The 16778-nt window shown below is 43.6% G+C and overlaps 1 protein-coding gene across 10 annotated transcripts in view; it reads right to left on the bottom strand.

Moving 5' to 3' along the window:
- The window catches only part of LOC126989081 (mucin-5AC-like), a 37788-nt gene extending 27241 nt beyond the window's left edge, over positions 1-10547 (bottom strand). For 2 of the 10 annotated variants that reach the window (XM_050847658.1, XM_050847664.1), the window contains exons 1-3: positions 10456-10547; positions 7389-7424; positions 1716-1751 (exon numbers count right to left, since the gene is read on the bottom strand). In XM_050847658.1, the coding sequence (XP_050703615.1) occupies positions 1716-1751; positions 7389-7424; positions 10456-10518 (135 nt within the window). In that variant the 5' untranslated portion in view covers positions 10519-10547. Of the gene's footprint in view, positions 1-1715; positions 1752-3335; positions 3372-7388; positions 7425-10455 lie in introns of all 10 variants that reach the window. The other 8 variants (XM_050847655.1, XM_050847661.1, XM_050847656.1 and 5 more) reach the window with 6 other exon arrangements.
- Positions 10548-16778: the final 6231 nt, after the last annotated feature.

The following is a 16778-nucleotide window of genomic DNA, read 5'->3' as shown; positions in this document are numbered from 1 at the left end:
TTCTACGCACGCCTCGCGGAACTAATCTCAGAAAAGAAGCATCAGCCAAGGAGCCACGTTGTCGCCTGGATGAGGTGTCGCCTTTCGTTCTCCCTGCTCAGGTCGGCCATCCTATGTCTCAGGGGCACCAGACAATCTGGCCGAAAAGCCACCAACATCTCCAATATGGACTATGAAGCCACAGTGGTGGAGAGTGACATTAGGGTGGGTCGGGAGTGACTTGAGTAGGGAAGGAAAGGGGGATCTAGACGTAATAGATGATAGGTGATTTAGTGTCAGGTAGTATTAGTGATATGGTTGGATGCCACAGTCATTAGCGAACAGAGTTGGGGCTAATGACCTCTGTTATGGAGCCCTCCATGATTATGTGTCGGGAAAATAAACATGGGTGGAGGTATCATTTATGTAGTAGAAGAAAAAGTAGTAGTAGTAGTAGTAGTAGTAGTAGTAGTAGTAGTAGTAGTAGTAGTAGTAGTAGTAGTAGCAGCAGCAATAGTAGTATCAGTAGTAGTACATAAGAACATAAGAACGTAGGAGTCTGTAAGAGGCCGGTAGGCCTGTACAAGGCAGCTCCATTGAACCTAAGCTCCCGTGCATGATGGCGCCACTATAAACACTCGCCTGCGCCATAATGGGCTGGAGCCGACCATCAGGCCAAACCAAGAAACAGGAGCAATAAAGAACAGAACCATAGAGAAAAAAAGGAAAAACGTTGTCGATGTAGCAGTCAAAGGAACAAGAGTTCGTAGTAGTAAAGTAGCAGAGGCAGCCCTTGCCGCAGTAACAGATCGTTCAATCAACAAATGGTGGCATACGCCTGGGGGCGCGTTCCCTACGACGCCAAGTCCCGGGGTCCCTCCGTTCAAGTCGCCTGCAGGCCGCCTTTCCATCCGAAGCACCTCCTGGAAAGATCTGTCGATTTGCTCAAGCCATGAACTCTGGACGTCCCCTTGACCTCCTCCACTCAGGGTTGCCTCTTATAAAAACAACCCGATGAGCAGGTCGATTTCTGGGCAGCGTGCCACATGCCTGTATAGCTGGAGTTGGCGTTGACGGACTATGCGGCTAATATATGTCGAATCAGTGTCACGGAGCAGTCGCCGGTTGGACACAAAGTTATTCCAGCGATTCACTTATTACTGAAGGTATCTATCCGCCTCTTCAAGTTACTGTTCAGTGTCCATGTCTCACAGCCTTAGAGAAAGACAGGAAGCACAAGGGACTGGAAGATCGGGAGCTTTATCCTTCTACACAAGTATCAGCAACGCCAGACACTCCTGCTGAGCGAGTCCATAACACCGTGGGCCAGGCCGATCAGCCGCAAGACTTCCTGGCGAGACTCACCGTTGTTCTGAACTACTCTACCAAGATATGTGAGCTGGTATTACAAGACACTTTCCCTTCTCACATCAGCTATTTCTAAAGGTCAAAGGGGGATATCAATCAGGTTCTAATGAGTGTTTTTAGGCTCAGGGTACAGAAGAAGGGTCAAACTACCACCAGGGTCATAAAAGCCTTGTCAAATAGGTGTTCTTGGCGACGACCCGTGAACTTTTCCGCGATCTCAGTGTCCTCCCCACACGCATGAACAGACTGTACTGCTTCATGTAGCAAGCCTCCAAACACCTGTACCTTGGTCTTGGCCCAGGAGACCTGAAGTCCCAAGTAATAAAAGCAGTACTTAACAAAAGTGAAAATATTGATTCTGTACTTACGTCAAGAATGATTGGAGTCGCCGCACGCTCCTCGTCCTGTTGGAAAGAAAGAGGCAGTGTATCTCTCTCTCTCTCTCTCTCTCTCTCTCTCTCTCTCTCTCGCACACACACACACACACGAATGCTTGATATTTTCGAGGATAAATACCTAAGTCACATGTTTACTGAACCAACTCGACTAAATAACACATAACACCTTGTTAGAGCAACTCAAGGTAATCTAGTCAGTAAAGTCCGGGATGGCGGCGGCTGAGTGGTTAGCGTGACGGCGCCGCGTCCAGGACGACGAGGGTTCGTGCCAACGTCCGGTGCCACAAGCTGGGATTTTTCAGCCACCGTCGAGTGGCCTAAAGGTACCCACATGCTGTCCAGAAGACCACCTATCAACACGGACTCTAGATTCTATGTATGCAAAGGTATGTAAATAGGCAATAAAAGCAGGCAAGAGCGCATGCATGCCCCCCTTCCCCCGCACACACAAGGGAACATAACCACGGAGACACAGGTAGAACCACTTACTGAAAAGTACTGATGACACGTTCAGCGCGCTGCATGTTTTTAATGTTGCCACATATTACAGATGTAAGGACAAGATGCAATCATCATTATTATTATTATGAATATTATTAGGATTATGATTACTATTATTATTATCATGATTATTATTATTATCTTTACTATGATTATTGCTATTATTGTTATTTCTATTTTCCTTTTTATTTTCAATCATGCTACTTTGTTCATTTGTCTCATTCATTTCATGTCATCTTCCACTGATGTATATTTTCAGCTCTAGGGCTGCCGGGTACTTCATGCAATAAACCGTTTATTATTATTATTATTATTACGTCCAGGACATCTGCACCAGAACTGACAGCAGCGCCACGTCCACTATTGCATTTCCCTATTGTCAGCAGCGTTTTGTCCCCTCTAACACAATTTCATTAATAATTTCATATCGTCTATCTGTTCTATCTGTATCTCCGACGCCCTGTTCCCTCCAGGGGGTGGCCGCGGCAGAAGTGTCTCCCTGTTCTGGCACTCCCTCTCGGCACACTCCATCCTGCTACTTCCTAATCCTGCTCCAGTGCTCGCTCACCCTATTGATCCACTTCACAGGTGGTCTCTCCCTGACACCTCTTCCCTCAATCCTTCCCTCATAAACTCTCTTCACAAATTCATTCTCCTCCATGCTCATCACGTGTCCAAACCGTCTCAGCGCACCACGCTTCACCCACTCGACCACTCTACAATTCATGTCTCACAGCCTTAGGAAATGACAGGGAGCACAAAGGACTGGAAGATTGGGAGCTTTGTCCTTCTGTGTATACAGGTGTCGTCAACGCCAGACACTCGCGCTGAGCGAGTCCATAACACCGTGGGCCAGGCCAATCCGCCATAAAACTTTCTGGCGAGACTCACCGTTGTTCTGAGCTACTCCACCAAGATATGTGAGCTTTTCCGCGATCTCAGTGTCCTCGCTACACGCATGAACAGACTGTACTGCTTCATGTAGCAAGCCTCCAAACACCTGTACCTTGGTCTTGGCCCAGGAGACCTGAAGTCCCAAGTAATAAAAGCAGCACTTAACCAAAGTGAAAATATTGATTCTATACTTACGTCAAGAATGATTGGAGTCGCCGCACGCTCCTCGTCCTGTTGGAAAGAAAGAGGCAGTGTATCTCTCTCTCTCTCTCTCTCTCTACCAGGTAGTTACTGAGCCTACCAGAGGTAGTTACTGAGCCTTCCAGAGGAGATAACATATTAGACTTAGTCCTAACCAATAATGGGAACTTGCTACGTGAGTTGGAGGTGGGCGGAGAGTTAGGAAATAGTGATCACAGAACGGTTCGTTTTAGCTTAGACTGGGCGGTAACCCGCGAACCAAACCCAGTGTTAGTGCCAGATTTTAGAAGAGCAAACTACGAGGGGCTTCGAAGACATCTTGAAGGGGTAAACTGGGATAATTTAGGGATTCATGAGGGCCAGAACTGCGGATTGGAGAGCCAGGAGAACCAGGTAGAAATGTCTTACAATAATTTAGTTAGAGTAATAGTAGAGGGGCAAGAACAGCATATACCACAGCGAACACTTAGAAAAGAAAACAATGATCCTAAGTGGATGACTCGTGGACTAAAACACGAGATTGGGTTAAAGAAGGGAATTTATCAGAAAATAAAGAATGGGGAAACACATCTCAGGGGCCGGTACGTCGAACTATCTAGATTAGTTAAGAAAATCACCAGGATAGCACAAAAGAACTATGAGATCAAAGTAGCAAATGAGGCGAAAAGTAATCCTAAGGGCTTCTTTCAGATGTATAGAACAAAAACACGGGAGAAAATTGGACCGCTGAAAACAAACACAGGGGAGCTAGTAGAAAATTACGAAAATATGAGCACATTGTTGAACGACTACTTCCTTTCAGTATTCACACAGGAGGATCGAACGACTATACCGGAAAGAGTTCAGGTGTACGAGGGCGGGGATGGCGATAAATTGAGGGATATAATCATTACCAGGCAAGTAGTTCAGGATGAGATAGATAAGCTTAAGAAGAACAAGTCGCCAGGTCCTGACGGGATATTTCCGAGGGTATTAAAGGAGTTAGGTGATGTAATCAGTGACCACTAACCGACAACTTTAAGATGTCGGTAAATACTGGCTATGTGCCGAGCCTATGTAAAGTAGCTAATGTGACGCCGATTTTTAATAAGAGGGACAGGTCAGTTGCTTCAAACTATCGCCCAATTAGCTTAACATCGGTTATAGGGAAGATGCTGGAGTCCATAATAGCCAGGAACATTCGGGAGCATTTAGAGAAACATAGCTTAATTCACGACTCGCAGCATGGGTTCACAAAAGGTAGGTCATGCCTCACCAATCTCTTGTCCTTCTACAATAAAGTATTTGAGGCGGTTGACAGAGATGAAAATTATGATGTAATCTATCTTGATTTTAGTAAAGCGTTTGACAAAGTTCCTCACCAACGACTGTTGCTTAAATTACAGGCTCACGGAGTAGAGGGTAAAGTTTTGAACTGGGTCAAGGCGTGGCTTAGCAATAGGAAGCAAAGAGTGCAAATCAATGGTAAAAGATCTGACTGGGGATGTGTTACGAGTGGGGTCCCACAAGGTTCGGTATTAGGTCCACTTTTGTTTATTATTTATATCAATGACTTAGATACAGGAGTTAGTAGTGATGTTAGTAAATTTGCAGATGATACCAAGATCGGTAGAATAATTGAGTCGGATCAGGACGCTAGTATTCTCCAAGGTGAACTCAACAGATTATATGACTGGGCGGATAAATGGCAGATGGAGTTCAATGTAGGGAAGTGCAGTATTCTGAGTGTAGGTAGGAACAACCCCTCACATAACTATTGCTTAAATGACACTCTCATAAGTAGGTCTGGGTGCGAGAGGGATTTAGGGGTCTTAGTGAGCTCTGATCTCCGTCCAAGGGCACAATGCATTCAAGCTAGAAATCGAGCTAATAGGGTACTGGGATTTATTTCAAGGAGCGTAAGCAACAGAAGCCCCGAAGTCTTCCTCAAGCTATATTTAGCATTAGTTAGACCTCATCTTGACTATGCGGTTCAGTTCTGGTCACCCTACTATAGAATGGATATCAAAATGTTAGAATTGGTGCAGAGGAGGATGACTAAGATGATTCAGGGGTTGAGAAACTTGCCATACGAGGGAAGACTCAAACAGTTAAACTTGCATTCTCTAGAAAGGCGAAGGGTGCGTGGAGACATGATCGAGGTTTATAAATGGATGAAGGGCTTTAATAAGGGAGACATTCATAAGGTTTTGTTGGTAAGAGAACCGGGTAGGACACGAAGTAACGGGTTTAAACTGGATAAATTCAGATTCAACAGGGACATAGGCAAAAATTGGTTTACTAACAGGGTGGTGGATGAGTGGAATAGGCTTAGCAGTCATGTGGTGAGTGCCAATACAATTGTCACATTCAAAAATAGACTAGATAAATTCATGGACAGCGATATTAGGTGGGGTTAGATACACGGGAGCTTAGGGTCAAAGGAGCTGCCTCGTACAGGCCTACCGGCCTCTTGCAGACTCCTGCGTTCTTATGTTCTTATGTTTTTATGTTCTCTCTCTCTCTCTCTCTCTCTCACACACACACACACACACACACACACACACACACACTTCACTACACTTGCTACACTTCTCACTACACCCAAACACACACATACACACATACACACTCTAGACGCCTAATAAAGACCCCCTCCCCCCCTTCTCTCTCTCTCCCTCTCTCTCAGACACTTCCAAAGCACCTCTGGCTATTTACTTTCCCATATAATTCTCTCTCTCTCTCTCTCTCTCTCTCTCTCTCTCTCTCTCTCTCTCTCTCTCACACACACACACACACACACACACACACACACACACACACAGAATGCTTGATTTTTTTTAGGATAAATACCTATATTATAAGTCACATGGTTACTGAACCAACTCGACTAAATAACACATAATACCTTGTTAGAGCAACTCAAGGTAATCTAGTCAGTAATGTTCGGGAAGGCGACGGCTGAGTGGTTAGCGTGATGGCACCGCGTCCAGGACGACGAGGGTTCGTGCCTCGTCCGGTGCCACAAGCTGGGATTTTTCAGCCACCGTCGAGTGGCCTAAAGGTACCCACATGCTGTCCAGAAGACCACCTATCAACACGGACTCTAGATTCTCTCTCTAAAGGTTAGGGTCATTGATGAGCTCCGGGGGGCAGCATGAGCCAAGCAAGATGGCGCCACATGAACACTTGCCTGCGCCACAACGGGCTGGGGCCGAATACCATCCAGGCCCCTCAAACAAGCCTACCGGCGCTGTAGGCGGAGACGTAAAAAAAAAACAAAAAAAACGCAAGATGTCCAGGACATCTGCACCAGAACTGACAGCAGCGCCACGTCCACTATTGCATTTCCCTATTGTCAGCAGCGTTTTGTTCCCTCTAACACAATTTCATTAATAATTTCATATCGTCTATCTGTTCTATCTGTATCTCCGACGCCCTGTTCCCTCCAGGGGGTGGCCGCGGCAGAAGTGTCTCCCTGTTCTGGCACTCCGTCTCGGCACACTCCATCCTGCTACTTCCTAATCTTGCTCCAGTGCTCGCTCACCCTATTGATCCACTTCACAGGTGGTCTCTCCCTGACACCTCTTCCCTCAATCCTTCCCTCATAAACTCTCTTCACAAATTCATTCTCCTCCATGCTCATCACGTGTCCAAACCGTCTCAGCGCACCACGCTTCACCCACTCGACCACTCTACAATTCATGTCTCACAGCCTTAGGAAATGACAGGGAGCACAAAGGACTGGAAGATTGGGAGCTTTGTCCTTCTATGTATACAGGTGTCGTCAACGCCATACACTCCTGCTGAGCGAGTCCATAACACCGTGGGCCAGGCCAATCAGCCGCAAGACTTCCTGGCGAGACTCACCGTTGTTCTGAACTACTACACCAAGATATGTGAGCTTTTCCGCGATCTCAGTGTCCTCGCCACACGCATGAACAAAGTGTACTGCTTCATGTAGCAAGCCTCCAAACACCTGTACCTTGGTCTTGGCCCAGGAGACCTGAAGTCCCAAGTAATAAAAGCAGTACTTAACAAAAGTGAAAATATTGATTCTGTACTTACGTCAAGAATGATTGGAGTCGCCGCACGCTCCTCGTCCTGTTGGAAAGAAAGAGGCAGTGAATCTCTCTCTCTCTCTCTCTCTCTCTCTCTCTCTCTCTCTCTCTCTCTCTCTCTCACCCAAACTTTTTCGCCTATTGTACCCTTTAATACCTCTCCTGCTGTTACGCACCCCCATGGCTGATTAAATTAAATTATATTATATTATATTTATATTTATTATATATTATATTTACATACACGTACATTACGCGTCTTTCCTAGGTACCCGTCCCTCCCTCTCTCTTTTCCTTCATACACTTTCATTACTTTCTCCATCCCATCTTGACCCACTACATGCACCTCTTGTATAACTCATGTCCACTGCACGTATTCTTGATTGTTGTGCTGCATTCCATGTCTCTGATCCATATGACAGAGTTGGCAGGATAATACTGTAACCTATTCACTTGTGTACCCCCTTGCTCATACTGTTTCCTCTCATAACTCTCCCCAACACACTACTACCTATCTGCCCTTCCCAGCTCTTTCCCTCACCTCACCTTCCATACCTACATGCGTATATAAAAGTGTCCTTAAATATTTAAACTCAATACTCTTTTCCCCCCAGAATTATCCTACACTTATTTGTTTGTTTGTTTGTTTGTTTTATACATCAAAGGACACGGCTCAAGGGCAACAAAAAGAGTACAAAATAACAAGCCCGCTACTCGCCGCTCCCACAAATTATAAAAGTAAAGAGTAGCCAAAAGAGAGGTCAATTTCGGGTGGAGAGGTGTCTTGATACACTCTTCTTGAAAAAGGTCAGTTCATAGGTAGGAGGATATACAGACAAAGGAAGGACGGAGATTTCAACGAAGGGAGACAGAGTAAAATGTGTTCCACTTTAGAGTTCAAGTGGTCAAAGAATTTCACATATTTGATACAGTTAATTGAGAAATAAACCGCACAAATTTATTTAGTAATAGTGACAATGAAGTCTTAGCCAGGGCCTAGATTCACTAAGGCTTAGTGCGTAGTTTTGGGCCCTAAGTGCGTAGTTTTGAAAACATTGCGATACACAAAGCTCGCGCTGTAATAACTACCAACTAATCGATGACGTCACGGGTTAGCGCGCGGATTCACAATCCCTTACCGCGCTCTGTGTGACGCTAAATAACTGCTGCCTCGGGGGTGTAGTAAACGATAACAATATCATTATATTTATGTATAAATGCTTATAAATCGCGTTTTTCACCTTGAAATATAACTTTGCGAGTAGAGGAAGCCCATTTCTTTATAAAATGATGAGATATACACACTTTGAGAGGTACATCATAAGTGTGGGCGGTATGGCAACACCCGGCCGGGGGATTGCCAGACCTCCCTCCTCCTTCATCTTCCTACCTCCTCATCCATTCGATCATCCATCCATCTCTACATTTGTCCCTCCGTGGGACCATGGACCTTTGTCGGGTGACAGCCCATGAGTTGGGCTGCAGATATGGCAAGACAGTCTTAACTTTTCCTCGTTCCTTCCTTCCGTCATTGTCTCCCTCGGTATATATATGTGCTACATTATTTTTAATTTGCTCTCTTCCTGCCTCAATCTCCTCCTTATCTTTTTTTCTTCCCCTTAAGCATGTTCTTAGATAACAAGACATCGAACAGCAGAGTTACCTTGACGTAAATGTGCAGCAAACAACGAAATAATAGTTCCTAGATTATGATTTAGTACAGTTTGCCTTAAAAGAAAGAAAATGGGAAAAGAGAACGGGTTCTTTTGAACCAGCAGCTGGAGGGGCCTCCCTACGATTGGCTGACGGTTTTGTGAACATGCTTGTGATTCGCTGCAAGGCCAATGACGTCATCAACCAATCAGCGGCCTCGCTGACTTAGCGCGCCTCTAACTACCATCTAAAGTTTGCTTTGTGAATCTGACGCTAACGTCGGGCGCTAAATCAATAGTGCGTAGTTATGTTAGTTCGTAGTTAGTGAGTATGTTTGTGAATTCCAGCCCAGATGATGGAAAATTATGAAGTCTAGGTCATCACGAGAGCATGACGTGATGTCGTTGCGTACGTAGACACAACATCCAGCCTCGGATTGAAATTTGGGATAGAGATAGTATTAACAGAGTAGAGATTACTGTAAGTAGCCGCCGAGACCTGTGTTTCGGTGAGGAAGAGAAGGTGAGGTTTACAAGAGGAGAGATGATGCTCCACAGAATGAAAATTGGAATATAGATATATATATATATATATATATATATATATATATATATATATATATATATATATATATATATATATATATATATATATATATATATATATATATATATATATATATATATATATATATATATATATATATATATATATATATATATATATATATATATATATATATATATATATATATATATATATATATTATATACATATATATTTATATAGATATATATATATATATATATATATATATATATATATATATATATATATATATATATATATATATATATATATATATATATAAAAAGAAGTGCTATCAAGACGCCTCTCAGATCGAAAGCCAAAAGGGGAGTCCTCTCGGGGGCATTTGTGCCTCCCCCCCCTCTAAACGGGAGCTCTGAGGCATTTTCTAGTGAAGCAATCATAAATTTTGAATAAAAATGAAGAAATGGTATGCGTTGCTTCATGTATGTAGTGTTAAGTGGATAGTAAGAGGATTTGTCTTTAGAGAGCATGCTAAACTAATCTCTGGTGTTGATAAGACAACTGGGTAACCGAAAGAGAGGAGACAGGAAGAGTCTTTGGTGGGTTGCAGCACCCTCCTCGATTCCCGTATATAACTCATCGAGAGTGGCATACGCCTGTTTCGGTGGGGGGTTTTCTACGTACTCACTGTGTATACGTTACATATATATATATATATATATATATATATATATATATATATATATATATCTATATATATATATATATATATATATATATATATATATATTTATATATATATATATATATATATATATATATATATATATATATATATATATATATATATATATATATAAAACACTTACCTTCGAGGACGCAAGAGCGAGGGTGCAGAAGGCAAATGCCAGCCAGTACATGGGACGGCCCATCTTCTCCTAACGACCCCCGGAAGAGGAATGGTGTCATCCAGCTCTCAGCCTGTCAATATATAGGCATAGAGTTGTCCCTCCCCGCCACCCTCGACCACGGCACGCACACTCCCGCCATCACTTCCACGGATTCAATTTCAGAAACGTGTCTGCATTTTTAATTCGTTCATGACTTTCAACCGGAAGGCTAGGTTTAGTCTCTCTCTCTCTCTCTCTCTCTCTCTCTCTCTCTCTCTCTCTCTCTCTCTCTCTCTCTCTCTCTCTCTCTCTCTCTCTCTCTCTCTCTCTCTCTCTCTCTCTCGATGATGTTGAAATGTACAGCGTTTAAAGGCAGTCACTTAATAACGGCGACTCACTGATATTAGGAGACTTTAACCTCCCCCATATCGACTGGGCGACACTGTCAGGTACAGAAGGCGAGTCACATAGAATTATTGATTTTTTAGAAGAAAGTTACATAAGCCAAATGGTTACTCAAGCAACTCGACAAAATAACATACTCGACCTTGTTATAGCGACCCAAGATAACCTAGTCAGTAATGTCACGGTAGGAGAATACCTCGGTTCTTGCGATCATAGATTAATGCGCGTCGACATTGGAGCTCAAACATCAGTGACTGAAAATAAAGTAAAGGTACCCATTTTCAAAAGAGCAAATTTCGTAGAAATCCGACAAAAACTAACGGAAATAAAACTATCAGATGATGGCAACGTAGTGGAAGCCTGGCGAAGCTTTAAAAATCATTTACTCACTCAGCAGAACACATTTGTCCCATTGTGCGAGAAGCGAAGTAACACTAATAAAAGCCCACCTTGGTTTAATAGCGAAAGTAAACGTTCAGTTAAGGAGAGAAAATTGTCTTACAGGTTAAATAAAGAACAAAACACGCACGAAAACATAAGACTTTACCATGAAGCCAGGCGGCGAGTTAAAAGATCAGTATGTCAGGCAAAGCGTAGATATGAAGAAAACATTGCAGCAAACTTTGAAAATAATCTAAAATCTTTCTTCATATATATAAACAACAGGAAGGCGATCAGAAGTGGAATTGGACCCCTAATTGTGACGGCGAAGTAGTGATTTTGTTTTGCAAACTTGTTAAACAAATATTTTTCTCAGTATTTATTACTATAAAATATAATTATATAGTAGTCGTACCGCCACCACCACCAACACCAGTTAAGACAATACTATTACTGTAAATCACATCCATGCATTGCCAAACCTTGAAATAACTACCAATGAAGTACTTCTTTTAATAGAAGACCCACCCTACAGGAACTAAACGATTCAAGGCTGGAGGCAACAGAACGCTTAGCCGCAGACCTTACTCTTATTTCCGATTGGGGCAAGAGGAACCTGGTGTCCTTCACCGCCTCAAAAACACAGTTTCTCCACCTATCCACTCGACACAATCTTCCAAACAACTATCCCCTATTCTTTGACAACACTCAGCTATCAACTTCTTCAACACTAAACATCCTCGGTCTATCCTTAACTAAAAATCTCAACTGGAAACTTCATATCTCATCTACTAAATCAGCTTTCTCGAGGCTGGGCGTTCTGTACCGTCTCCACCAGTTCTTCTCCCCCGCACAGTTGCTATCCATTTACAGGGGCCTTGTCCGACCTCGTATGGAGTATGCATCTCATGTGTGTGTGTTTGGGGGTCCACTCACACAGCTCTCTTTGACAGAGTGGAGTCAAAGGCTCTTCGTCTCATCAGATCTCCTCCTCATACTGATAGTCTTCTACCTCTCAAATTTCGCCGCCATGTTGCCTCTCTTTCTATCTTCTATCGATATTTTCATGCTGACTGCTCTTCTGAACTTGCTAACTACATGCCTCCCCCCCTGTCGCGGCCCCGCTGCACACGACTTTCTACTCATGCTCATCCTTATACTGTCCAAACCCCTTATGCAAGAGTCGACCAGCATCTTCACTCTTTCATCCCTCACGCTGGTAAACTCTGGAACAATCTTCCTTCATCTGTATTTCCTCCTGCCTACGACTTGAACTCTTTCAAGAGGAGGGTATCAGGACACCTCTCCTCCCGAAATTGATCTCTCTTTTTGGACACTCCTTTGACCTCTATTCAGGAGCAGTAAGTAGTGGGCTTTTTTTTTCTTCTTCTTTACGCCCTTGAGTTGTCTCCTTAGCTGCAAAGAAAGAAAAAACTGATTGCTCTTCAGTCCCTTAAAACAAGTAAAAGCACAGGACCAGACGATATAATTATATCCTTTATTATTTAAAGAAAAAAAGAACGAAATACTATCCTCTCTCACAACCGTATTTAATATGTCCTTACGACAAGGCGTCGTCCCTTTGGATTGGAAATAGGCTAACGTAACACCGATTTTTAAGGAAGGAGATAAAAAATTAACGGATAATTACAGGCCCACTAGTCCAACTTTAGTAGTAGGTAAGCTACTCGAGAACATAATTAGAGACAATATTGTGAGTTATATTGAAAGCCACTCATTAATAAAGGATTCACAACATGGCTTCCGTAACAAGAGATCCTGCCTATCAAACTTACTGACAGTACCTTTACAACAACATCTTCACAGTTTATGACGTAACCAAATTCTTGGATGCAGTATATTTGGATATTCAGAAAGCGTTTGATAAAGATAAACACCATTATTATCTCTCTAAATTAAAGCAACTAGGTATTGACGGTCAAGTACACCAGTGGATCATAGATTGGTTGAGCAACAGACAATAAAGAATGGTGATCGACGGATTTAACTCAGAGGGGGCGCCGATCACTGGTGGTGTCCCTCAGGGCTTGATTCTTGGCCCAGTGCTCTTTATTATTTACATCAACGATGTGGACGTCGGATTCAATAATCTCATTGCTAAAATTTGAAGACGACACAAAGATTGGTAACTCCGTCCTCATTGACGAAGACAGACAAAATCTCCTAGAAGACTTGCATAAAATTTCAACTTGGTCAGATAGATGGGAGATGCCCTTTAATGTAGATAAGTGCCAGGTTCTTCAAGTTAGAACAAGAAATAAGAGGTTCGATTACGAAATGTGCGGCGTTAAACTCAAAAGCGTTCAGTGCGTCTGGGACCTGGGTATCAAAATCGTATCAAACCTTAAATTCTCACAACAATGCATCGACGCAGCAAATAAAATGAAGAGAACGCTGGGCTTCATTTAAAGAAACTTTTTATTATAAAGTAAATTTGTAATACTCCCGCTTTACTATAGCTTAGTCAGACCCCACTGGGAATGTGCGGTACAGTTTTGGTCACCCCACCATGCAAAGAACACTGCTAAATTAGAAGGTGTTTAGCGTCAAGCGACAGAAACAATCCCTTCCTTGCGCAACAAACCTTGTGATGAAAGGCTCTCAACCCCTAGCATGTTCCCTCTTGAGAAACGTCGCCACCGAGGAAAACCGATCAAATGTTTTAAAATACTTATGGCTGTACGAATGTGGACAAATCAATATTGTTTATAATCGTTGACACTTTGCGAAATTCCAAGTTTAGGTGCCAGTTGAATAATATAATTTCACACAGATTTGAGGACAGACCACCATGTCACGCCCATAGGGTATGTGTTGTCTGGATATCTATGTGACTTAAAAGCGTTTATATCTAAGGCCCTTAGCGCGAAGGATAATAATGACTTTGCGCCGGCCTTGTGAGGTCTCCATTGTGGCTATCGTGAGCATGACTTACTGCGACCGTCAAATCTCCGATACCAAGTTCAACACAGGCTCGGATTCAGGTGCGTCATCACAACCAGGGGTACCAACCATTCCGAGGCGACTAGCCATGATCGATTCATTTTCACATTCATCTTCTTCTTAAAATTGTTCCCCCTTAAAAGCAAAGCTCGTTACGGATGTGGGGATGCCTCCGCCGCCGCCACAGACACGAGTAGCAGCCGTTGAGCAGCGAAGGAGGCATGGGCCCCCCAGGCAGGCGCCCAGAAGCAGCCCGTAGCAGGAGCCGGGCGAGCAACCAGGCAGTCTGCTACCTGCGGAAGGGCTGGTCACGTTGCTCGCCCGACGAGGGCTGGAGTGCCACTGTCTCACACACACACACACACACACACACACACACATTCATCGTGCCCAGGTGCTCGATAAGTTTTAGTGAGTGTACATACATTATATATATATATATATATATATATATATATATATATATATATATATATATATATATATATATATATATATATATATATATATATATATATATATATATATATATATATATATATATATATATATATATATATATATATATATATATATATATATATATATATATATATTTATATATATGTATATATATATATATATATATATATATATATATATATATATATATATATATATATATATATATATATATATATATATATATATATATATAGAGACACACACACACACACACACACACACACACACACACACACAAGCATTGTCAAATATCACCATCATCATCATCATCATCATCATCATCATCATCTCCAGGGCGTCCCTGAAGTCACGGGAACATTTCCTACCACAGGAGCACAAATTACATGCAAATGTAGTCTTGCATGACCATTGCAGTCCATGAGAAAACATATTGCAGCAACTGTGTGTGTGTGTGTGTGTGTGTGTGTGTGTGTGTGTGTGTGTGTGTGTGTGTGTGTGTGTGTCATGCTTGCACGCGCGTGCGTGCGTGCTGGCCAGTACGTTCCCCCATCGCTCAGGGGTCTCTGCTCATGTACATGTTTAACACATCAGTCCATCCTGGTTGTGTAGCCAGGAAAGTATGATTAGCGAGCCGCCTCGCCAACCGGTCGCATGAACACAACGTATTCACTTTACGGCCTGGTGGGTTTACATTTACGACTTTTCGTGTGGCGACCATGTACAGACTATGTGACGACGTGATGTCGGCAGAAATCGGCACAAGTAGGCAGAGATAGGCAGGGGGTCTGTGGGAGGTCTGTAGAATCGTCACAAATTCTGTTTGGAAGTCGTAGGTCGGCACAAGTTTTCAGAAAATTTTGAAAACTTGGTGCGACTTGCGAGCGACTGACGATGTCGTCACTAGTCGTTACACAATGTCGTAACAAGTCTGCAGGACATCGCAAAAATCGGCAGACATCGTCAGAAAGTCGGCACAGTCGTAACACTTACGAAATGTGACGACGTTATGACGAGCATGTGACGATGTGACGACTTCTGTGGCGACGTGATGTTACGACGTGTGACGAGATGTGGCGATTTGTGGCGACTTTGTCAAAAAATTTTGCGACCTTGTGTGGCGACGTGACGAGGTGTGACGACGTCTCCGATCGCATTACGACCATGTGGCGACCATGTGGCGACCATGTGACGATGAGGTGGGGACCCCGCCTTGACTTGCGATCACCCAGACCGAGGGCTGCCATGTATATATAAGGCGCTACGAAGAACACTTGCCATTCATTCTTCCACTGACCACCAGCCTGAAAACACCTCTCCAAAGAAAAACCAGCCAGCAACCAGCATGCCACGCTCCACTCAGCCACGCAAGAAGACTACCGGACAACAGCAGCAAGTCATGGAAGTCACCCCTGACGAGGAGTGTACATCAGGAACCGAAAGCCAGCAACAAGAAGAACCCAATGTACTTGTGCAACCTGAACAAGCAAGCACTAGTGAAGGTCCTCCACCCCCACCACAACCCAAGAAGCAGTACCGTGTGTCCCACAAGAACATCGAGGACTACAAGTTCACTGAGGAACAAGTTCAAACCCTGGTGGATTTTATCAAGGAACACCCCTGCCTCTACGATAAGAGGCACAGAGAGTATTCGAACCACCGCACAAAATTGGAATTGTGGCAGCAGTGTGCAAGCTTGTTCCCCAGCGCTACCCACCTACAGTGCCGCAAGTACTTTGAACAGAAGAGGACGGCCTTCGGCAAAATAGAGGCCATGGAAATGAAGAGCGGTGCTGAGGCAAGAGCACGGACTGCACGGGAGGAGGACATCATGAATACTTGGGGTTTCTTCAAGGGCCACATAGCCCACGCAACAACGACATCATCCCAACGATTCTCCTCAGGCCACGAGTCATCCTCCAACAGTGACGCTTCGGGTTTGTCAGCTGCTTCCATCCAGCGCCGGAAGGTTCTGAAGAAGAGGCGCATGGGAGATGTCACATCACCAAAGGACGCCACCAATGACCCAGAACCTGAGGACACCAGAGTCATCAGTAACTTGATTGAGCGGGCGGCAGCATTGACCCAGC

This window comes from Eriocheir sinensis, unplaced genomic scaffold (genome assembly GCF_024679095.1).
Source record: "Eriocheir sinensis breed Jianghai 21 unplaced genomic scaffold, ASM2467909v1 Scaffold1044, whole genome shotgun sequence".
Classification (NCBI taxonomy): domain Eukaryota; kingdom Metazoa; phylum Arthropoda; class Malacostraca; order Decapoda; family Varunidae; genus Eriocheir; species Eriocheir sinensis.
This window is presented reverse-complemented; position numbering and strand designations above follow the sequence as displayed.